At 38.8% G+C, this 23,772-nt stretch overlaps 1 protein-coding gene across 3 annotated transcripts in view; it reads left to right on the forward strand.

Moving 5' to 3' along the window:
* Positions 1-23,772, forward strand: part of CDC14A (cell division cycle 14A) — a 190,807-nt gene that overhangs the window by 152,379 nt on the left and 14,656 nt on the right. For 2 of the 3 annotated variants that reach the window (XM_068538080.1, XM_068538081.1), the window contains 5 exons: positions 3,090-3,249; positions 14,712-14,827; positions 16,631-16,678; positions 18,696-18,818; positions 19,526-19,976. In XM_068538080.1, coding sequence (XP_068394181.1) covers positions 3,090-3,249; positions 14,712-14,827; positions 16,631-16,678; positions 18,696-18,818; positions 19,526-19,976 — 898 coding nt within the window. Of the gene's footprint in view, positions 1-3,089; positions 3,250-14,711; positions 14,828-16,630; positions 16,679-18,695; positions 18,819-19,525; positions 19,977-23,772 lie in introns of those variants that run through there. The other variant, XM_068538082.1, reaches the window with a different exon arrangement.

The following is a 23,772-nucleotide window of genomic DNA, read 5'->3' on the forward strand; positions in this document are numbered from 1 at the left end:
TCAAGCATCATATAAAAGGTTATGCTAGATGTAACAGTAAGTGAAAAAACTTTGGAGGAGCAAAAAATTAAAGCAAGAATTTTTGAAGATACAACGTATCAGGAAGGCTATTCCATGGTTTTATGAAGATTTCCACAAATGGAGAAAAAGTTAAGAAGAGTTCGTTTTGAATACATTTTTTAAAAAATTAATTAATTTATTAATTTTTGGCTGTGTTGGGTCTTCGGTTTCTGTGCGAGGGCTTTCTCTAGTTGCGGCAAGCGGGGGCCACTCTTCATCGCGATGCGCGGGCCTCTCACCGTCGCGGCCTCTCCTGTTGCAGAGCACAGGCTCCAGACGCGCAGGCTCAGTAGTTGTGGCTCACGGGCCTAGTTGCTCCGGGGCATGTGGGATCTTCCCAGACCAGGGCTCGAACCCGTGTCCCCTGCACTGGCAGGCAGATTCTCAACCACTGTGCTACCAGGGAAGCCCTGAATACATATTTTTACAACTGGTATAGAAAAATTACCTCATCAACTTATGTATCCTAAGCTCAGGAAAAACTCCTCAGTAGTTTGCTTCCAAGAAGCAAAAAAAAAACCTGCCATGTTAGAAGGTAGATACTGCCACACTCCTTAGTGAATTGGTGTGTGTGGATTTCTGGAATTTTAATTTTATTCACATATTTAAAAATCCACCAAATTTTTATTTTAAAATTTAATGTATTTAGAAACATTCTTTAATCTAGTTTCAATTTTAGAACAATGTTAGGAATGAAAAGTCAGTCTTGTATGTGGACAGAGTGTCATATCTATAGTGGCTACTTATATCTGTATCATATCTATCTCTACATCTATATCTATATATCTGTATCCATACAGGCTGTCTCAGAAATTATATCTAAAGGTATTTCTTTTTCTCTTTTGCTTTATTTGGAAAATATTGAAAAATGAGCAGAAGGTAAAAGAAAAACAAAATTTCTTATTTGAAAGTAGGGTAGGATATTATATTTAAAATAAAGAAAGCCCCTCAACCATTCAGTCCTACCCCATGCTGTTAACATTTGGGTACTTCTCCTGACTTCTAAAGGTGCTCTTGTTAACACAGTGTAGTCATGTGCTGCCTGCTATCTTTTATGATAGCAACTTTAAAGGTTCTTTTTCAAAATTACTCTATCTTTGTTCTGCTTTGAGCTATATTTTTATTTATTTATTTTCAGATCATTTATTTTTTTACAAAAGCAAACAAAGCACATTGTTTTTGAAAAAAGTAAAAAAGTGTAGACATTATGTAGTAGAAAGCAAAATTTTCCTTTGTCACTGTTCTTCAGGGTAACACATTAATATTTTGGCATATAATCTTCTAAATAACTGTGAACTGTGAATTGTAACCTTTTTCCCTTTTGTTTTTGTTTTTTAAAAACAGGATCACACTTTCCACACTCTGTCACTTATATTATTCATTCACTAATGCTTTATTTCATGGCTACTCTTCCCTGTCACCACATGTGAGTTCATCCCAGGCTTTTTACTGACTACATATATTTCACAGAATAGATCTACTGTAATTTAATAAGTTGTTGTCCATTAGGGTGTCTCCATTGTTTTGCTATTACAAATAATATTGTAACAAGCATGTTTGTATCTTGTACACAAGCATGTATTTCTGTAGTGTGACACCTAGATATGGATTTGCTTGGTTGGAGGGATTGCATATGTAAAGTTTTGCTGTAATTTAAAGGATAAACTCTTCTTCAAGACTTTCAACAATTTTTAACTGTAAACAATAAAGTTCTGATTTGAGAATAAACATGGTTTAAAAGGAAAGACGGATTCCTGTTTAAAAGGAAAGATGATTCCTTTCCTGAGGGCTCAGTGAGACAGTACATTTCAGGGAGGGTTATTTGTTTTTCTTCTCATGTTTTAACCTGGATTTTCTGTGATATGTAGAATCTTTGAGAGAAAGTATTACTCGGTCTTCCTGCTGCTTTACAAAAGAAATCTATGTTCTTATTGGTGGCATCTCCCTGATAATGCTATTATTTCATTGCTTGTTGGTATTCCTTATGATGAACAATAATGTTTTTGGTTGAATTCTAATCTGTACAGTATGGTATAGTACAGAACAAAAACTGTTCTGTGGGGTAATTTATCTTAAAAGAAATACATGAAGGTGACTCGATCAATAAAAACAGTAGCCCCAGATTGTCATTTTACTTACACATTTAAGTTCTTTTCTTATAACCTTGAAAACAGTTGTAAATATGTCTTGTTTGAATAAAGGAAAGCTTATAGATGAATGTCAAATACATTTTCTTTTTCCCAAAGGATCATCTAATTGAGGCTATAAACCTTATTTTTAGGTTATAAGAGTGGGTTTGTAGAGTTATATGTTCATGGCTTTTCATGATACCACATACAGTTAGGTGTTTGGTACTTTTTTAAGTTACTATCTCCATCTAACTTAAGTTTATTCACCTACATCTTTGAGTCCATTTCGCTTCAGCTATTTTTACAGAGGTATCAAATTGCTATTTGAGAACTATATTACAGATTTCAAATTCATGTTTAAAAGACAAATTGGCTCACTATCTTTATGGCTGTGGAATTTGTTTTAAGCACTGAGAACCTTAATAGTCAACCCAGGTAGGGCTATATAGACATATATTGGAAGAAGGGTTTTGTATTTAATATAGAACTTTATTTATTTATTTTTTGAATTTTATTTTATTTATTTTTTTATACAGCAGGTTCTTATTAGTCATCCATTTTATACACATCAGTGTATACATGTCAATCCCAATCCCCCAAGTCATCACACCACCACCACCACCCCCCACCCCCCTGCCGCTTTCCCCCTTTGGTGTCCATACGGTTGTTCTCTACATCTGTGTCTCAATTTCTGCCCTGCAAACCGGTTCATCTGTACAACTTTAAATAATTTATTTTGGAATTCAGAAAATGACTTTATTTTTCTTTAAGACTTCATAATCTTTCTAGTCTGATCTGCAAATGTCTATCTGCTAATCTTTTTGTCTATAAGATATCATACTTTTGAGGAGGTGATACTCATTTATTTCAAAGATTTTGTTTTTTTTCTCCTTTTTACAGAAAACAGGCATCGTTATGGGTCCAAGGAGACATTTTCCGATCCAAACTGAAAAATAGACCATCCAGTGAAGGAAGTATTAATAAAATTCTTTCTAGCTTGGATGATATGTCTATTGGTGGAAACTTATCTAAAATACAAAACGTGGAGAGATTTGGAGAGGTGAGTTTTTTCCAGGAAGATTTTTGTGTCTCCTTAAGACTAACGTTCTGCATTTCTTTGTTTCCCAATTGAACACATATAACATAGCCACATCTCTTCTCTGAATGCTGCAGTACTAAATTTTTAGGCATGGAGTCAACACCTATAAAGCAATAATAAAAGCAAAGAAAGCAATTATCCTTAAAAAGAAAAAACCTGTAATTTAAGGAGTACAATTATAAAGTATTGTATTGGAAAATACTTACAAAAAAGAAATAGAAAAGCAAACTTTCTCTTTGAAAATGGAAATAGATAACAAGAAGAAAAATCTTAATGGGACAGTTGGATATTACATACCACAAGTGGTACATTGAAGCCTGAAATTCATGATTTCTAAAGTAAGTCCAGAGTTGAAAACATAATCAGGGGCAACTTTTTTTTTTTTTAAATTGAGACTCCATTATAAACAAACCACTTTAAACAATTGACATACACATCTGATTTAATCTCCATAACTACCTGGTGAGTAAGGCAATATTATCTCTATTTTATAATAAGGAAATTGAATATTAGAGAAGTTCTAATCTCAGTGTCAGAAACATGATTCAGTCCAGGTCTATCTGATTTCACATCCATATTTTTTTCTATTACCCCTGCTACCTCTGAATAAAAATGGTAGTGATTTACTAAGAATTAAGATCATGGGCATTTTTGGAGCTAGAAGCAACCTTGAAATAATTTGTTCTAGTTTCCTCTCTTGTGTGGATCAGAAACCCGGGTCGCACAAAATTTTTTACTTGCCCAAGGTTACAGAGTTTTTAAGTAGTGGGGCCACCTTAAGAACTGGTAGTCTAACTCCTAGTTTGGCTCTTTCTACTGCAATATGCCTGAGGTGAAGCTAAGCACCTAGTTTATATTTATATTTTTATGTCACTAAAGGGGCAAAAAAGCTATTAAAATATTTAAGCAGCAAGTGTAGATTTACATTCAATTAGGCAGTGACCTATTAGACGTGGACAAGGGCCTTGAACAAGCTTAGCCCTCAAGGATGGAAAGAATGCATCATAGCTCTGTTAGGTCAACAATTGGCATCCCAAACAGATTTTTTTTCACCAGGAAAGATAACAGGAGTGCTTGGAGATAGGGAGTGTTTTCTTCAAGAGGAAGGATGGGGACTGCTGGAGGAACTGAGTTTTCAACCCTGTGGTATGTTCTCCAGGACAGCCACTGATGAAGTGGCTAAGTTTACTGGTTTGAGTCATCTGTCCTGACCAAGCGTAAATCTTATTACCCAAGGTCGTGTTGATGTTCAGAGCCTTTGTAGACCTTTTCTTGTCTCTGTGTTATGGTTTGGCCTTTTCAAAGCAAACAAAAAGGATCTGACATTTTAATGAGATAATGTAGCTAAACAAGAACACTTTGTTGCTCTGGTCAGCATTTCCTCCCCAGGTTTGAGTTCAAGTAAATAAGTCTTTTGAGTTATGACCTCTAAAGAGGCACATGCGAAACCCATCCATCTATCTGAGAAATATATTTATCTTGCAGGAACATAATGCTGTTTATATCATAATCTGTATTAAATTAACATCTGGTAGTTAGAACATTTCATTCTCATACTCTTTTAGATCCCAATTTGTTGAACTTGAGACTGATTAACATTTATCACTGGAAGGGTGATGAATGCAGTGTGATTGAAATTTAAAATAAGTCAGTTTTAAATATGAGCATATATTCAGATATTGGCTGTTTTACCTCCTTCCTATTTCCCACCCCCCAAATTAATTACTTAGCTCTCATTCAGAAGTGCTATTATTTTTGAAATTAGAGGACAGAAATGAAAGAGTTCAGAAATACTAGAGAATGATGGTGTGGTTAAGATTGTAGACAGTGACATATCTATGGGTTTTGGACGACTTTATAGTTAGGTGATGCTTTGTGCAAGTACCTCTTCTGATTCTGAGCCTTTTTATTGCCATGCTTATCTGGTGCTGTCTCCATGAATATGGGGAGTTAGTTTACTCAAGTGAGTGTAACAGAGTTAGTGATTTCTTTATCATTCTTGTGAATTCCAATTGGGAAAATACGTCAAGAATGCTGCAAGGGTTTTAATGTTTCAAGTTCTATACCAATGTTCAGGACAGAAGCCCATGGAAATTCTGGATTTATTTAGTTTATATACAGAGAAAGTGCAAAAAGCCAGTGTTCTTCTAGAGGTAGTTTTTTTTTTAAAGTCAAATTAAAAGCAGAGATAGAAAATTATTTTTTGATTTCTAAGCCTACAGGAATTTTCCTGTGATTGGTTATTAGGAAGCTTGGGAAGCTCCGTAGTTACCTGATTTGGGGAGCTTGAATGTATAGTTTTTCAGTGCTTATGGGGTGGGTAAAAGGAAAATAATGAAAAGCATGAACCAAAATGATTCAGGCCATAGTAATGGAGTAGGTTGTGGCTTTAATGAATTCTCTTCACGCACTTAGAGTTGTGAGAAATCTTTTAAAAATAGAGGCTTTTCCTTTATTTAACCTGGTCTTCAGTGCTGGACTAGGAACTATGAAATGTACACAGCCCATCCTGTGGGTCTGGAGTGGGCTCCCTGCTTCATGCCCCTGCCTTGCACTGTCCGTTTCCTCCATGGTCCTTACCTCGCCTTCCTTGCTGGGCAATACGCTTTGTAAGGATGGAGGCTTCTATCTGCCCTCATCCTAAGTCTATTCCTAGCCCACAGGGCCTTCGTAAATATTACCTGAATGAAGGAAGACTGACAGTTTCACAGAAAACAAACAAGAATACAGACATGAAACTGGTAATAATCCAAGCTATCCAAGGGTAGCATGTGCTCAAATATAAAATAGTACCAGCAATAAGTGCTCATTTTGACATTGAGTGGCCTTAGGATCCATTCTGTATTGGGGTTATTAAAAAATGGCTTTAAATGGAACCTAATGCACTTTATTTAAAGTGCCAGATGTATAAGGAGTTAAATGAGGAGCTTACAGGGCAACAACAACAACCTAAATAGCACCTACTATGTGCCCGGCACTGTCCTAAGCACTTTATTACATGGATTAATTTTAGGACTTAGAAGAGCTGTATGAAATAGGCATCTTTACTAGGTCCATTTCACAGATGACATAACTGAGGTAGAGGAAGTTAAGCTGCCTGCCCAAGATCACAAAGTACAGAGTGGAGTTGTCATTTGAACCCAGGCACTCTGGCTCCAGAGTTGGCCTCTGACCCTGAGGCCTCTCACTGTACTATGCTGCCTCTCCACTGGGTCCTCTTTGTGGCTCTAGTACATTGCATACAGTCATTTTGGACATAACCTTAGCCAACGTGTCCTAATAAATTTCTCCCGGAATTGCAATTGTTTTTATCCTTTTCCTCCTCTAGGGTGATAGTCCAGTATTAGCACACCAGTCAGTATGTACTCTTGAGTTAGAGATATTAATGAGATACAGGTGCTGCTGAGGTTTAGCCATGTTCACATTAATTGACAATCAGGTAAATAAGAGTGTGGTGTTTTAATTACGTCATTGAGTTACCATGATTTATAAAATCCTTTGCCCATGAGCAGGGTACATCTTAAAAAAAAATCTATGAAGTACAAATTAAATCTCTAAGGCCCTACTTTTAAGCACCTTTCTTTCCACTCTTAGGCCCACTAAGGCATCCCAGGTCCAACCTGAAAGCCGCTGGGATCCACCAGAGGCTATCAGTAAGGGGAGTGACAGTACGCAGATTCACCCTTTGAGGAGCTCACCCTGGCTGTGCTGTGGAAGGGGTGCTGGTGTCTGTGTGTGGCCAGGGGTGGAAGGCCAGGGAGCTGGTCATGAGGCAGTGGTCCAGGTGACAGAGGTCTGAACCAGTGGCAGGGAGAAGGAAGAGAAGACGAATTTGGGGGGCTCTGATAAATCCAAACTTTTTATTGATCAGAAACAACTTATGAAGATGACCTCTTTGCCTTTCCCCAACTTTTACATCTCATAGGTTTAACATCTGAGAGATGAAAAGAATTTTAGAGATGACCCAGTCATTTTTCCTTGCCAAATCATTTAAATCTGCTAAAAATTCCATTTTTGTCTTTTTCTTTCAGTCCTTAGACTTCTATTTTTACTTGTTTCTATTTCAAACTCTCCTTTTATGTCATTTTTCTGTTATAACTCTTCCGTCTTTATTCCATAGTGTGCTATATTTCATCTAAAAGATCTTTTCTTAATGGCATACACAACGACCTCCCTAGTAGTTTTCTCCATTATCATTTTATTAATGTGTTGGTCAGTAATTTATCCAACTGAAATCTATGGGCACAATTTAATTTATTTGATTTTGGTTTTCATCTTGTCTGCATATAGAGAACAACTGGTGGAATAAAATACATCTTCATATTTTATGCTATTATTTGTTCTTTAGCTAGACCATCACCTATAAATAACAATATCTTTAAAAATGCTCCTTCCTTATGTGTTTTAGTTGGCTCTTATTTTCCTGTCTTTATGTAGGGCAGGCTTGTATCCAAAAGAAAATGCACTGATGCTCAGATCCTCCAGAGGGCGACAGGGGGTCTGAGAACAGACCCCTGTCCTTGGGGGAGCCAAGATATCAGGGTCTTCCCTGAACCAGGCTTCTTCACCATTGCCAGCAATCGTGTGGCTTTGTTTCAGGGGATCTGCTGCTTCCAGAGTAGCTGAGAGCAAGAGGGGGGCTGCACTGGGACTCTGGGGAAAGGGGCTGGAGCCCAAGAGCACACGGAGGCCTGGATTAGATTCTCAGCATTTATCGTTTGTGACTTTGTTTATCGTTAGTCATCATGAGGAATGAATTTGGTATAAAGAATGCGGTGTAACAGTACCTGATGAGAAACATCTTCAAACTGCCCTAGGTCCACCAGTTCTTGGGATTGATTTATGCCTCATGACAAATGGAGCTCTATTTTCTAATATACTTTTCCCCACACAGGTGCTTGTGACCTAGTATATGTTATAAGTGCCCTGATAAATACAGGGGTTGGTTATATTCCTGTCTGCATGTCTTATTCAGGATTCCAGGAGACCAAAGTCCTCTTCTATATAGTTTTTTTTCTTTTTTTTAAAATATTTTTTATTGAAGTATAGTTGATTTACAATGTTGTGTTAATTTCTGCTGTACAGCAAAGTGATTCAGTTATATATATATATATATATATATATACATACATATATATATATATATATATACACATTCTTTTTTTTAATATTCTTTTCTTTTATGGTTTATCATAGGATATTGAATATAGTTCCCTGTGCTATACAGTAGGACCTCGTTGTTTATCCATTCTATATATAAAAGTTTGCATCTGCTAACCCCAACCTCCCATTCCATCCCTCCCCCAACCCCCTCCCACTTGGCAACCACCAGTCTGTTCTCTATGTCTGTGAGTCTGTTTCTATTTCATAGATAGGTTCATTTGTGTCACATTTTAGACTCCACACATAAGTGATATCATGGTATTTGTCTTTCTCTTTCTGACTTACTTCATTTAGTGTGATAATCTCTAGTTGCATCCATGTTGCTGCAAATGGCATTATTTTGTTCTTTTTTATGACTGAGTAGTATTCCATTGTATATATGTACCACATTTTCTGTATTCATTCATCTGTTGATGGACATCTAGGTTGTTTCCATGTCTTGCCTATTGTGAATAGTGCTACTATGAACATAAGGGTGCATGTATCTTTTTGAATTATAGTTTTGTTGATATATGGCCAGGAGTGGGATTGCTGGATCATATGGTAATTCTATTTTTAGTTTTCTGAGGAACCTCCATACTGTTTTCCACAGTGGCTGCACCAACTTACATTCCCACCAGCAGTGTAGGAGGGTTCCCTTTTCTACACATCCTCTCTAGCATTTGTTATTTGTAGACTTTTTAATGATGGTCATTCTGACCAGTGTGAGGTGGAACCTCATTGTAGTTTTGATTTGCATTTCTCTAATAATTAGTGATGTTGAGTACCTTTTCCTGTGCCTATTGGCCATCTGTATTTCTTCTTTGGAGGAATGTCTATTTAGGTCTTCTGCCCATTTTTTGATTGGGTTGTTTGTTTTTTTGTGGTTGAGTTGTATGAGCTGTGTATTTTGGAAATTAAGCCCGTGTTGGGTGCATCATTTGCAAATGTTTTCTCCCATTCTGTAGGTTGTCTTTTCTTTTTATGGTTTCCTTTGCTGTGCAAAAGCTTGTAAGTTTGATTAGGTCCCACTTGTTTATTTTTGTTTTTATTTCTGTTGCCTTGGGAAACTGATAAAAGAAAACATTGGTATGATTTCTGTCAGAGAATGTTTTGCCTATGATCTCTTCTAGGAGTTTTATGGTGTCCTGTCTTATGTTTAAGTCTTTAAGCCTTTTTGAGTTTATTTTTGTGTGTGGTGATAGGGTGTGTTCATTGATTTACATGCGGCTATCCAACTTTTCCAACACCACTTGCTGAAGAGACTCTCTCTTTCCCATTGTATATTCTTGCCTCCTTTGTCAAAGTTTAATTGACCATAGGTGTGTGGGGCTTTTTGTTTCTTAATTTTGTAATTTAAATGTGTTTTGAATAACATTGTGTATAACTATTTTTGTCAAGAGTTTGAAGGCTGTTAATCATTTACTAAGAATCTTATAACTCATATGTTTTATATTCTTAGTCCTAAAAATGGCTAAAACTTCTTACAATAGCCACAGAAATAAAATAAGGGGAGATAGGTTGAGACAAAAAACCCCATGATTTATATTTTAGCAGATTTTTTTCAGACCTGTACTGTGCGTCCAGATCTTTTCCCCTCCCTCCTCCTTCCCCAGGTCCTGAGTTCCAGGCAGTTTCTCCTACCTTAATCCAATCTGTCATCTCTCACCAGACCACTGCTGTGCCCCCCGCCCCCAGTCTTGATCTCTCTGAGTTATTCTCCTCACATTAATCAACTGGGAGGAAATATGTACAACACATTTAAATGAAGGTAATTTTTTTTAAATGTAAAGAACCCTTAAGAAATCAATGTGCGGCTTCCCTGGTGGTGCAGTGGTTAAGAATCCTCCTGCCAATGCAGGGGACATGGGTTTGAGCCCCGGTCTGGGAAGATCCCACATGCCGCGGAGCAAGTAAGCCCGTGTGCCACAACTACTGAGCCTGTGCTCTAGAGCCTGCGAGCCACGACTACTGAGCCTGCATGCCACAACTACTGAGCCCTCACGCCTAAAGCCTGTGCTCCACAAGAGAAGCTACCGCAATGAGAAGCCCGCGCACCGCAACGAAGAGTGGCCCCTGCTTTCCTCAACTAGAGAAAGCCCATGCACAGCAACAAAGGCCCAATGCACCCAAAAATAAATAAAGAAAATAAATAAATTTATAAAAAAAAAATCAGGGCTTCCCTGGTGGCGCAGTGGTTGAGAATCTGCCTGCTAATGCAGGGGACACGGGTTCGGGCCCTGGTCTGGGAAGATCCAACATGCCGCGGAGCAACTAGGCCCGTGAGCCACAACTACTGAGCCTGCGCGTCTGGAGCCTGTGCTCCGCAACAAGAGAGGCCGCGATAGTGAGAGCCCCACGGACCGTGATGAAGAGTGGCCCCCACTTGCCACACCTAGAGAAAGCCCTCGCACAGAAACGAAGACCCAACACAGCCAAAAATAAAATAAATAAATAAAAATAGTAAAACTCCTCCCTAATTAAAAAAAAAAAAAAAGAATTCCTTTCCCACCTACTTCTCAGAATCACTGTAAGAATAAAATTAGATAATGTATGCAACATTTAAAAAAAAAATCAATGTGAAAACTCCATGTACACAAATAAAACAAAATGGGGGCCCTTATGGTTGGTAAATATAAAAAAATGTGCTACTTCTCTAGGAATGAAAGAAACACAGATGCTATTTATGCCTATCAGCTTGTATGAGATTAAAGAAATGTATGCAGTATTAGCAAGGGTTTGGGGATTAAAAAGCTCTTAAACATTGCTAGTTGGAGTTTAAAATGGTGTAACCTTTCTGGAGGGCGGTTTGATAACATGTAGCAGGAGACTTTAATCTAGCAATTCCACTTCTATGCATTTATCTTAAGGCAATAATAATAGGACAGCGTTCAAAAACCATGTGTTTATAGAAGGATGTTTGTTGGAACTGTTTATAGTGATGAAAGACAGCAAACAGCCTGCCTTAGGGCAAAATATATAAAATTTGATACATCTCGACAATGGAATTTTATGGAGCCATAAAACATGATAATGTAGAAGATTTTTAAAATTTACCCTGAAACACTTCCGTAGTATATTTAAGTGAAAAAGTAAGTTACAAAGCAGCATGTATAATTCAACCTCCTTCTGAGAGGAAGAAATGTGTCGGTGGGGTATGTATAGCACAGGGGAAAGTCTGGAAGACTATATGACAGAATGCTAATGTGTTTTACTTTTGATGGTAAGTATGTAGGTGGCTTTAATATTTTTTTTTTATCTCTTTTCTGTAGTTTGTTGTTACCTATGACAAATAAGTATTATATGGTAAAATATATATAGTTTTTCTTTGGAAAAGACATGGTTTCCTTCTCCAGAGGTTGAGCGCTGAGACTTAATATATAATGTTTTCTTTTTCTTTGAGAGCCAGTGTACCTAAGTAAACTCCTTAAGGAGCTTAAGAAAAAATATATTAATTCTGGGTAGTTAGGTACATGGCTGGCTGTTACATCATTTTGTTGTTTTCTACGTGTTTGAAATGTATTATAATTTAAAAAATTTTCACCTTTAAGATTTACAATAAAGTGGGAGAAATAAACACATGTAAAGTAACTATAATATAAATATACCGTTACTTTCTTTAACTATATATTTTAAAATTAATTTTTATTTTAGAAAATAATACATGACCACAGTTTTAGAAATATCAAAAGTATTGAATTCTGATAAAAAATCAGTTCCCTATCCCACCTTTCTGTATCCCGAGACCCATTCTCAAACGGGAGAAACCTGTAAGCAAATTATACTAATATTTTCACTGCCAAATTTCTAAATATCTTGCTATAATGCTACTTTTAAAAGCTTATCAATTTTGGACATTTTTCTATTGCCTCCTGGTTATGGTAGATAGGATTAGTTCTCCTACCTTGCTATCACCTCTACTTCCCCTAGCTTCCCAATATAGCTATATTATAATTTTTGGTTAAACCCAAATAATGTATACATTATTACTATGTAAATATTGCTCACTGTTGAGCTTAGTAGCCCACTATGACTGTTTTCTTTGTTGAAGCTCTCTTTTATCCCCCTAGAGTTATTTGCTCCTTTTATTTGTGTAGTTTTCTATATATTTGGGAAAAGAGAATGCTACTCTCCCCCGCTCCCCAAATTGTGCCAAGCAATTTAAAAATTTTTCAAAATCTCAACACAACAAAAAAATCTTACCAAGTCCGTTGTTTTCCTGAAGACACTTCTGCCTTCCAACCTGGACTAATTGTTCTACAGCCAAAATATAGAGTTCTGACCCAAGGCCTTCTCTTCACACTTCTCAGTTGGGTCCCTAATTTTCCTGGATCTCATGTTGTCTTCTTTCCTTTTCCTGAAGCATATCCTATAATAGTTTTCGCAGAAAGATTGTGAGGGAGGTAACTTTTTGTACCTTTGTTCTACTTTTACACTTGACAGATAGGTTGAATATTGCAATTTCAAGTTGAGAATTACTTTTCCTTAGAATTCTGAAGGCATTTTAGAGCTGGGAACACAAAGATCCTCCTAGTTGAATAGACAAACATGCTTTCCTGGCTTTCTCACTAAGGCACTAATGAGTGAAACTGATTGGGGTGTGGATCCGGTCAGACCTTCAAGAAGCTCTCCTTGCCAATCTTATGAAGGCTTATATACTTCTTGATACCCCCTCATATTTTGGAGCCTCTTGGCTATGTGCTTGTCCTGCTATCAGGCAGAAGTAACTGCTACCAACCCAGCATGTTGGGTGCTAGATGAAGCTAAGCTCAACTTCTCAGGTGTACTATCCTGCTTGCAAGCCTAGCCTTCAGGCATGCCTGATTTCTGTTCCTGCAGGCTTCCTTGGGTGGTAGTAGATTTCCCCCCACTGAAATTGTATGGACAAAGATGAATAGTATAATTGATTCCTCGGGACTTTATAGGTGGGCATTTCTTAATGACTCTAAGAGAACCCCCTGACTTTGAGGTTCCATGATCCTGTGACTGTTAAATTGGTCTTCTTTGCCAGCATGGCCCTTCCTGTGATCTTGGTTTGGCTTGCTTCACTTGTACTCATTCTTTAAGACTCAGCTAAGGGATTGTCTCCTCTGGGAAGCTTTCATCTTCATTTCTTTTTCTTTCCTATTAGCTGTATATTTTGTATGTCTTTTTTTTTTTTTTTTTAAATCAGAGCTGTAGTAGTGAGGTGTGGTCTTTTTACCCAGGACATGCCTACTGAGCCCCAGGTGAATCCATGGACCCCAGAATAGATGGCAAGGAACAAAAAAGTGTTTTGATTCAGGAATGACTGTCAAAAATGACTAAACTGTGACTGAGGGAAGTGCGTTTTTGTACATTCTTCATCAAATAAGACTTCTAGCTTTCAAGAAGAGAGGAGACTCTTATGGCTAGAAATGATCTTAGCAAATTCAAACCTTTTGATTTTTTTTCAGGTGAGGAAAAATACAAAATACAATCTTTATGGTGCAATGTTAGTGTGCTGTGGCGTATATTTTAGAAAGAACATTGTATCTGAGGACAAGAAATCTGATTTTAAAATCAGCTCTATCATGAAGAGTTTAGGGGAGCTTGGGCAATAGTCTTATCTTTCACAAGCACCTCCTTTTTTCATCTTTAAATTAAGGGTAATGGTGCCCTCACCACCCCCGCTCCCTGGGTTGTGAGAATTAAATGTGAGTTGGTATGCAAAAAAGGCCTGGTGTGGTACTTATATATATATATTTCCAACTACAAGACTTGTTTCAGCAGGAAATACACTTTCCCAGTGTAGTAAGCTTGCAAAAATCTTCAGTGCTTTTAATAGTGTTAAATGATGTTAATAAGTTACTGTATAGATATCCTAAATTGTTTTATCTTTCACTTATGTAAACAAGTTATGGAATTTGCAGTGATGGGTGCTGGTAGCTTCTGGAAAAATATTTGTACTGTATCTATTGAGCCAACCTATGTCTAAGCTATATTCAAAAGCATGATTTTGTCTGCAAGAAAGTCTCCATGGTTGTGGTCCATTGTAACAGAGCTCCTTTTAATAAATTCTACCACATCCGTACCCATGCTTCTTTGATTTGGAATTTGACCAGTATATTTAATTGGTGATTAGTCCAGTGTTCTTTAGTATATATGTGGCCAATGCTGAATTCATAGTGCGTTAAAACTATTTAAGATAATCTGTATAAAACATATCCATATACCGAGATAATCCATAAACTATTAAGAAATCTGTATAAAGTAGAATTATTCATAATGACCTTTCTGTGGAACATGAATTTTTTTTCCAGAATAATTTAGAAGAGGATGAAGATGTGGAAATGAAAAATAATATAACCCAGGGAGACAAACTACGTGCCTTAAAAAGTCAGAGACAGCCACGCTCCTCACCATCTTGTGCATTTAGGTAGATCTATTTGAAACTTTAAAATTTATATTGTACCTCCATTTGTGGATAGAATATTTAATCTTCTCTTTTGAATATCATTCTATAAGTACTATGTTTACCTCTCATTTTTTGGTTTATTACTATTTTGTGTCATTTTTTAAATTATTTTATCACTGCGGGGAGTAGCTAAATTTTAGAAGCTGACTGAAAGCAGCTGCTGCATCTTAATCTCTGGAATTCCACCTTAAACTGCTAAGCAGTTGGTTGTCTCTGAGACTCTTCAAAATTCCACTTGGAATGGACTCTTCTCTTGTGAATGGGTTTCCTGTCCTATGGTGAATTCTCACAGATGTGCCAAGCATTTGTATTTAATCTAGAGTGTGCAGATAAGTATAGTATGCCAAGCTTTTTGTATATCCTAACTCCTTAGCCTTACTTTCTATTTTTGAGAATTGAATAAGCAATTCTTGCCTGTAAAGTTATAAACCATCTTGGTTTGGAGGTCTGAAATTACTCATCAGAATCAGTTGATGGGACTTAACTTCTGACCACAACCTTTGGAATCTTCTGATAATTCAGATTAAGTGAAAAAAAAAAGACTTCAGAATCAATGTAGGTACAAAAATCTGTAAATATCAAGATTCTTTATTGTAATGTAAGGAATGGCAAGTCCACAAATGAATATAACCAGAAGTGGCTACTTTCCTTTGATTTTTAAGTGAGAGAAATGCATAGCAAGAGAGATGTTTTGCTAGTATGATAAATGTCAAACAGACTCCTGACAGGGAATTTAGTTTTATGTATTATCTGGGAGGATTATAACACTTAAGTCAGGTTGGGTCTGGTCATACCATTATCTGTGCTTTGGGTACTGGTTTCCTGCCCTGAAAAATGAAGGTTCATATAGCTCAAAGTTGAGGTGATTGTTTTCTATAGTAAAATGGAAAGGTGGGATAGCAAGTTTGGTACTTAGTAATAATCACCAACTACCACTAGGAAATTGAGGAAATGTACCATTTACTGAGCAGCTGCTATGGGCCAGGAATCTTGTTAGGTGCCTAGTTTGGACATGAGGATTAACTGAGTTAACATGAAAGGTGTGCACCATTACCCACATTTGTGTTGGTTGCTTGAGATCAGAGAGGTTAAATCACTCCCTAGCTGTTATTCAAACCCAGCACTGTTCAAAGTTCATGCTCTTTTCACTGTATATATTGTCTAAGTCAGTGGAAGTTTCTTCAAGATCAGTTTACATTACCAATCTTTTTTATTCACCGTTTTTTGTTTGAAACTCTAAGAAATTGCATTATATTGATTAAAATTAACTTCAAACAGATTTATATTTGATTTTTAAGAAATCATAAGGGGGAGGAAGGGGTAAGTTGGGGTGTAACTTGGCAAATAAGAAGGCGAAAGAAGCAAGAGAATCTTCACTACACAAACTTTAGAAGGCTCGTTCCAACATGGAACGAAATTTCATCCTCAGAAATTTTCTCATTTTTTGGAATTTAGCTTTTCTTAACAGCATCATGGCACCATGATCAAACATTTTTAACCTGAGTAGATGCAATACCACCTTCCGCTGAAAAAGCATTTTGCTGTAAATGAAATTCAAGAGGAAACAAAATGACTAAAATAGATTTCCTGCTGGTTCTAGGATTTATTTTATAAAGTGAATAAATACTAATATCCATTTGCAAGGTTTATCCCTCTTGCCCGTTTAATAATTTTGCTGGTCTGACTCCAGATGATGTGACTTTTGGTCTTGGCTTAAATGTGTGACCCTGGTGTTGTGTGAACATTTGTCTTTGGTTTCTGTAGGTTGGAGGATATGAAAGGGCATCCAAGAGCAGTGTCCCAGCCTTCCAGGTACTGTCAACCAGGTTGAATTTCCAGTAGCTTATAAACAAATGCTACCCTTTAGATACATTTCCCAACCCTTAAGCCCATAGAAATAAACTGCCCACAGCTTTTCACTTTTAAAATTCCTTCCTTTCTATTCTAGATCGTTATAATATGCTTTATATTTAATGCTCACCATGAAAAACAGTTATTTTCCTGAGGTGTCTACGGGGCCGTATGGCTGTGGGAATGATGCCAGTGTACTCGGTGTGCCCAGTGCCTAATAAACTACAGTGGCTCTGCAACATGCCTTTCAAGCCAGTGATAGATTTTGCCTTGAATTTTTAACATTTCTGTTATTCTTCTTTCCTCCTATTTTTGCATGTATTTGTTCCATTCCTTTGTTTTCTAGTTTTATTTCCTTCCCTATTCTCCATTTGAGGAGGAAACATTAGTGTTTTTCTCTGGAAAAATGTTCCCTGAACACTCCCTGGTGGTCTAAGTGGTACCAGGATCCAGGGTAGGTCTTGGTGAGGGCCGTAGAAATGTTTGCCCAAAACTGTCATCAACAGATGGGGAAAAAAAGCTGATTCACTCCTCAGCTCTGTTCTTATTCGGCTCTAGGTTTTAGGGTTGTTTACTGAGGGCAGCTCTGAGATGGCCCAGACTTCTCCAGAAGCTTGAGCTGCTTCCTTGTACAACTTTTCCTGTTCTTGATTTAGAGGCAAGCCATGTCGTAAGCTGCTGTTTGGAGGGAAGATGATGAAGAAAAGAGTCTACAAGTAAATAGCTTTTCTATAGCAGATAAGAAAACAGGGTCCAGCTACATTAAAAGATTTGTCCAGGACAAAACACATTTGGTATTAAAACCATGACTGGGCCCTAGTAGTCCAGATTTGAGTCAATTTTCCCTTTTTGTTCACTCAGCAAATATTTCCTGAACACCTACTCTGAGTCTGGCACTGTGCTAGTCTGGGAATTGAAACGAGAGACAGTTCTTTGCTCGTAATGGAGCTAATTTCGAGGGAAGTAGACGATATTAGACAATGAAATGTGGCACAAGAGCTGTGACTTACTATGAGAATATATGATGAAACTGGATGCTTACCCCGCCTGGGAATTCAGCAGAGGCTTGCTGTAAGAGGTAGCAGCTGATTGGACCATTAAAGGATAAGCAATAGGAGTGAGTCAGATGGAGGTGGAAGAAAAAGGTATGTGTAGAGGTGAGGTAAGGACAGGAGAAGATGCCTTGGCAGGAAAAATAGCGTATGCAAACTGGACAAAGGTGTGGGTGCCGTCCATCCAGGGATCTCAGGGCATTTTCTGTAGCTGGAGAAGAGGTGTCTGGTGGGAAGATGTGGAGAATTGGCAAATGCCAGATTTTGGAGGGTTTTAGAAGCCAAGCCAAGAAGTTTAGGCTTTCTGGGCACTGAAGAAAGATTAGATGGTTTAAACAGTGAAGCGACATGATTAGATATTTTAGATTTTGTTGGAGCTATTCAGAATGTGAGTTTTAAGGAACCAGATTAAAAGGTGCTGCTAGGAGTGAAGGATAAGAAATAATGATGGCCTCACCTAGGGCAGTTGCAGAGTGGAAAGGAGAGGATAGATTTGAAATATAGAGAAGTAGAATCTAAGGACTTGGAAGGAATGAATGCCAGTGTCAAGGAAGGGAAGTGACCAAGGATGGCAGGATGGTGGTTACCCCCAGGACTTTGGATCCTGGATTTGAGTCCCAGCTTTGCCTCTTGCTCGCTGAGTGACTTTGGACGAGGAGCTTTTCCTTTGTGCCTCCATTTGCTCACTTGCAAAGTGCAGTCTTCGCTACCTCATGGGGTTGCTGTGAGGAGGAGCTGCGTTAATGTCCGTCAGGTTCTTAGATGAGCGCTCAGCACAGAGTGAGGGCTGCGACCGTGTTGGCTACTGTTACTAGGACCTGCTATGATCTCTTTAACGTTTATTAGTTTATCTTGTCCTAGTCGATTGCTGGATGTTAAGATAACACAGCTTTTGTGTGACGCTTTGCCCATTTTTTTCCACAAAGATTGAGTTCTTCCCCACAAGGATCTGCATCTGCTTTGAAGACCTCAAAAGTGGCTTTGTCCCCTTCGGTGATGGCCAAGAGGATAAACAGAGGCTCCTTGTCCTCAGGCACCAGTGTAAGAAGGTAATTTTTCTCTCCTCCTTCTGAGGCACTGGCTGGAGGTAAAGGAAGGCAGCAGCAGACAATGAGTTTGGCTGAAGTTTGTGAGAGGAGGGGACCAGGGGAAGGGGAGAAACCACAAAAAGCGCTGCGACCCTCTAGCCTTCTGTTCCTGTCTTGAATTGTGGGGACATGGCCATGGAGGGAATGCCGTACGGCATCCCTTTCCAGAGCTTGCCTAACATGATCCAGGGAACAGAGCTCAGTGGCGCAGACTAATAATATATGACATGGTCGTTTCTCCCCTGATGTGTATGGGCCGAACTAAAATGGGTAGGGATGTTTGACGTAATCGTATGATTGAATATATAGACGTTAAATCTTGTACTTAGGTCTGCTTTCTACTCTCCCCTTATATGGTCCTTTTCATTTACTTCCTGCCACAGGGCAAGTAGAAACCTGCACATATTCTATTTCAGGATCTCTGGTCAAAGTGTTTTAGCCAGCTTCTTGAGTCTTAACTCCTTTTGACAGAGGAACTTACCATGTATAACTAAAGGCCACATATTATAATATCACCAAGAGCAATTCTGTCGCCATTTGCGTTGATCAGAACTGTCTTCATCCCATTCCCCTAATGTCGTAATCGTGTGTTTTAGAAACGTGAACTCTGCGTGAGTACACATGGCTGTCTGTGTTCCCCCCCTGCCCCACCTGTGTTTTTCATTCAGCTTTTCCATAAACTCCCGGCTAGCCAGTTCTCTAGGGAACTTGAACGCTGCAGCAGACGATCCAGAGAACAAAAAGACTGCCTCACCCTCCAAGCTGGGTTTCGTAGCCAACCCGTTCACCAGCCTCTTGAATGGCAGCTCCCAGCCGCCTGCCAGAAATTACCCTGAGCTCAACAACAACCAGTACAGCAGAAGCAACAGCAGCAGCGGGAGTGCCCTGAACAGTCAGCCGGGCCCTCACAGCGCCAAGACCGAGGAGCACACCACCGCCCTGCGGCCCTCCTACACCAGCCTTTCTTCTTCCTCAGCGAGATTCCTGAGCCGATCAATCCCCGTAAGTTCGCAGACACCACCTCTAGGCCCTCAGAACCCTGAACACGACTTTTGTGCCTTGCCTTCCCAGCCGAGGCCGCCACCAAAGAAATTTAATTGCGCCAAGGAAGACTTCTGATCGATGCCTTCCCTCTGTGCTGTGAAACTGTCTCTGCACATACATTCTGCTGGCTCCTCTTCAAGTAAATGCCAAGTGTCGACCCAGTTTTCTTCCTTCCTTCTTTTTCTTCTCCTTTTCCCACTCCTTTTTAAATGATTTCTCTAGGAAGGGAAACAGCTTTCATTCCCTTCATCATGGACACCGTTGTCTTCAGTTACTTTTCACTGAAGTTTCGAATCACTCTGAGCAAAGTCAGGGGTCGAGTCATACGACAGACAGCATCTGCTTTGGTTGTAGTGGTATCCTGGCTTTTTCTACATCATTTATCAGTGGATGAATTTGGAGTATGTAAATGTGGAAGGTGCTGAATGAACAGTGTCTTCTCAGAACTAACCATCAAGCCCTTGACTAGGTCACCTGCAGGGAACTGACCCAGAATTAATTAAATGGCAAATGGAGGGTGCTTATACGGCAGGTTTATGGGTAGGTCCTTGGGACGTAGGGGAGGGGAAGGCAGGGTAACAGGAAGACGTTTAAAATTAGCTGTCGCTCTTCTAGAGACAGGATGGAAGATCTCCAAACACATTTTACCCATGAACTCTTCATTTTGGTTACCAAGCCCCCTTTGTAACCAGTAATCCCTATTAGGGTAAAATCTTGTTGGTTCACTGCCCCCCCACCCCCATGAATCACTTTAATCACATATTTTGATTGCCTCAAAGGGAACTGAGATCTATGGGAATGTGAGTTTTGATTTGAGAGAACAAGGACAAGATAGGAAGGAGAAATAGAAATAGATGCCACAGATCAAGGCAATGTCAGTCAATATTAAAATGCGACATTGACTCCACTCAGGCACAAGCAAGCCCCAGGTGTTCTGGGAAGGCTGTGGTCTGGCACCCCTTCATGTCCACTGTTCTTCAAACACTTCCTCAGCCATTATCCCGGGAGAAGTGGGTCTCTGCAGGGGAGGGGAGGGGAGGGGAGGAGAAGTGCAGGTGGCAGTGTGCCTCTCACCGCCTCTCAGCAAATCCATACCCCGCCGTAAAAGCTAATGGGACCCACTTTCCCTAGAAGGCAGTTTAGAAACCACTTTGTGAATGTGAAGATGAAGCGTGTGTGTGTGTGTGTGTGTGTGTGTGTGTGTGTGTGTGTGTGCTGGTTGGACTCATTACTACTCCCATCCCTACCTCAGGCCTCTTTCAAAGTTTTTTTTTCCACTCTATCCACACACAGCCCTTTCTGGCACATATGATTTTCCCCAATCTGATTTTATTCCCAGTGATGTTTTTCAACATTATTTTAGATTCCTGTAGCGATTATAGCCTAGGCCCACTCTATCCCTTAATTTGACTCTAATCCCACTAAGTTATGGGTACATATGTATCAATAAAACTTAAATCCTAGTAACTGGGATTAGGTGGAAAATGAAGTGTATTTATTATACATTTTTATAACTAGTTTTACAAGTCATTATACTTCACAGCAGGAAGTGAGTTCAGTCAATATTTTCATATACTGATTGTGGGTCAGCCTCTTTTTTAGACCAGAGTACAGATCTCTCCATTTTCAGAAAAAGTGTTGCATATATAGATAGATAATTATATGAATACCTTGTAGATTTCATGGCTAAAGGTTTTGTGTAATCCACATTCATAGCTCAATACCAGAAGGATTGGTAGCTTGATGAGAATGACATTCTACTTGTTCTGGATCTCAGTTTTCCTCTTTGCTAGTGGCAGTATGGGAGCTTCCTTTAGATGATTGTTGGTCCCCTAGCCACCATGTTTATATAACTTAATTTTGGTTTCCTTCCATATTTTCCCTCTCCTGGCCTGAATACAGTGATTTTCCAATAATTAAATTTAAAGTAATACTCTGTGTGGGCAGCTGCTTCTCCTTCCCCTCCTCCTTCTTAAATTTGTCATCTTATTGTAAAGAAAAGCATTTCTAAATAGAATTGCCAGCAGGACAACATTTTCCTCCCTCTCACCCTCCCAGGAAGTAAGAATAGCCAGGTGTCTTGTAGCCGATTTTCCCTCCTTCATCTTTGCCTAGACAACGTCTGTGAGAGGGAAGGTTCCAAGTCCTACCCCTGCTGGCTCGCTGGCAGAAAGTCTAAATTAAGATGGAAATTCCCATTTTATGTGGAATAAAGTAGGAGGTTGGGAGTTTTTTCCTTTATCGGTTCAATGAAGCTTTTCTAATTGTTACAGGTTTCTTGTCTAAATAAGATGGTCCTTTTTTCCAGTGCTTCTGAAGATGTGAGACGTATGATCCTTGAAGAACTAGGAATAAATCACTCAACAAAAATGTTTTTAAATCCTTAGGTAGGAAATGAAGTCTAGATGGCAATATCCTCCTCACACCTTTAAGAAAGACCCAGAAACTCCTAGGGGACGGGGGTTGCTGGGTGTTTAGAGGGCGTCTAATATTTTAAAAGCTGCAATTAGCATCTCTCTTGAAAGCTGCAATTGCGTCTCACTTTGTGCAGGAGTTCAGCCCCCAGAAAAATGTGGAAATGATTTCCTTGTTCTGTCATTAAATGCTTTAACACAGATAACAAGAACAAATGTTAAGGAATTCTTATGGTTGTGACAGAATTCTGAGAAGCAGATTTTATTTTTATTTGGACTGTTCTGTTAGTCTTGAGCTTTCTACTGACCAGTGCAATGCACCAGGTTTCATTTTGGCTGACCCACCTACTGTAAAAAATCAGTTTTCCCTCCCTGACATTCAGAGGCGTTTTCAAATCTTAAGAGATGAGGGACGTGTGATTATGGCGTGGGTGGGGTGGAAGTATTTTATTAAATTGAAATTACTTGCGGTATCTGTCTTGAATATTTGCTCTGTGTTATTTTTAAGAGACTTACCACTGAATTGCTATTCATCTGCATTGTCCTTACCTGACCCTGCAAGTCTGGGTTAGGTCACAATGCTTCCCCCATAAGCTCTTCTACACCCTGCCTTGGTCTTAATTGCAATACTCAGATTCTCGCTCTGAATTTTAATCATCTGTTCACTAGTCTGTATCCTCCGCTAGACTGTAAGCTCTGTGGCGGCAGGGCCAGTGTCTGTTTTTCACGGTTGTATGCTCTGTGCCTTGCACGTAGTAGGCATTCATTAAGTATTTCTTGAATGGGTATATTATGGATAGTTGGATATTTAAATGAATGAATGTGGTAAGAATTATTGCTTCCATTTTAAAGATAAATAACTTGAGGGTTTGAGAGTTTAAATATTTTGCCTTAGATTGTACCACAAATATGTAGCAGAGCCATAATTTGTACCTGGGTCAGTTTGACTCCAAAAAAGCATATTCTTTTGATTACATCATGTCATAGATATGCTGTGATATGTGTTTAAAATAGAGGGCTAGCTAAAGGATATGCCTTTTTTTCCAAGAAGGGTTAGGGAAAGCTGTGAAGAAGGCATAACATTTTAGTTGGGCTTTGGAGGATGAATAGGAGCCTTCTAGAAATCTAGTGATGAAAATAGGAAGACGAGGAATGGTCATTTCAGACAATGGGAGCTACAAGAACAGAGGTACAGCCTTAGTACTATAGTTAGGTTCTTAGTTTCTAAAGATGAGTAGACCTGGGTTCAAATCCTGTCTCTACCATTTCCTTGTGGTGAGTACTTTGGCAAGTTATTTAACCTCTCCGAGCCTCAGTAATGGGAATAATAATAATCAGGAGCATATTTAGGTTTTGTGCACCTGAAACTTATACAGTTTGGTGGGATCTGTTTAAGATAAAGAGTACAAACTATTTTTGTAAACTGTATACAGACATATGATTGTGTGCTTTGAAAG

Source organism: Eschrichtius robustus, chromosome 3 (assembly GCF_028021215.1).
Source record: "Eschrichtius robustus isolate mEscRob2 chromosome 3, mEscRob2.pri, whole genome shotgun sequence".
NCBI classification, from domain to species: Eukaryota; Metazoa; Chordata; class Mammalia; order Artiodactyla; family Eschrichtiidae; genus Eschrichtius; species Eschrichtius robustus.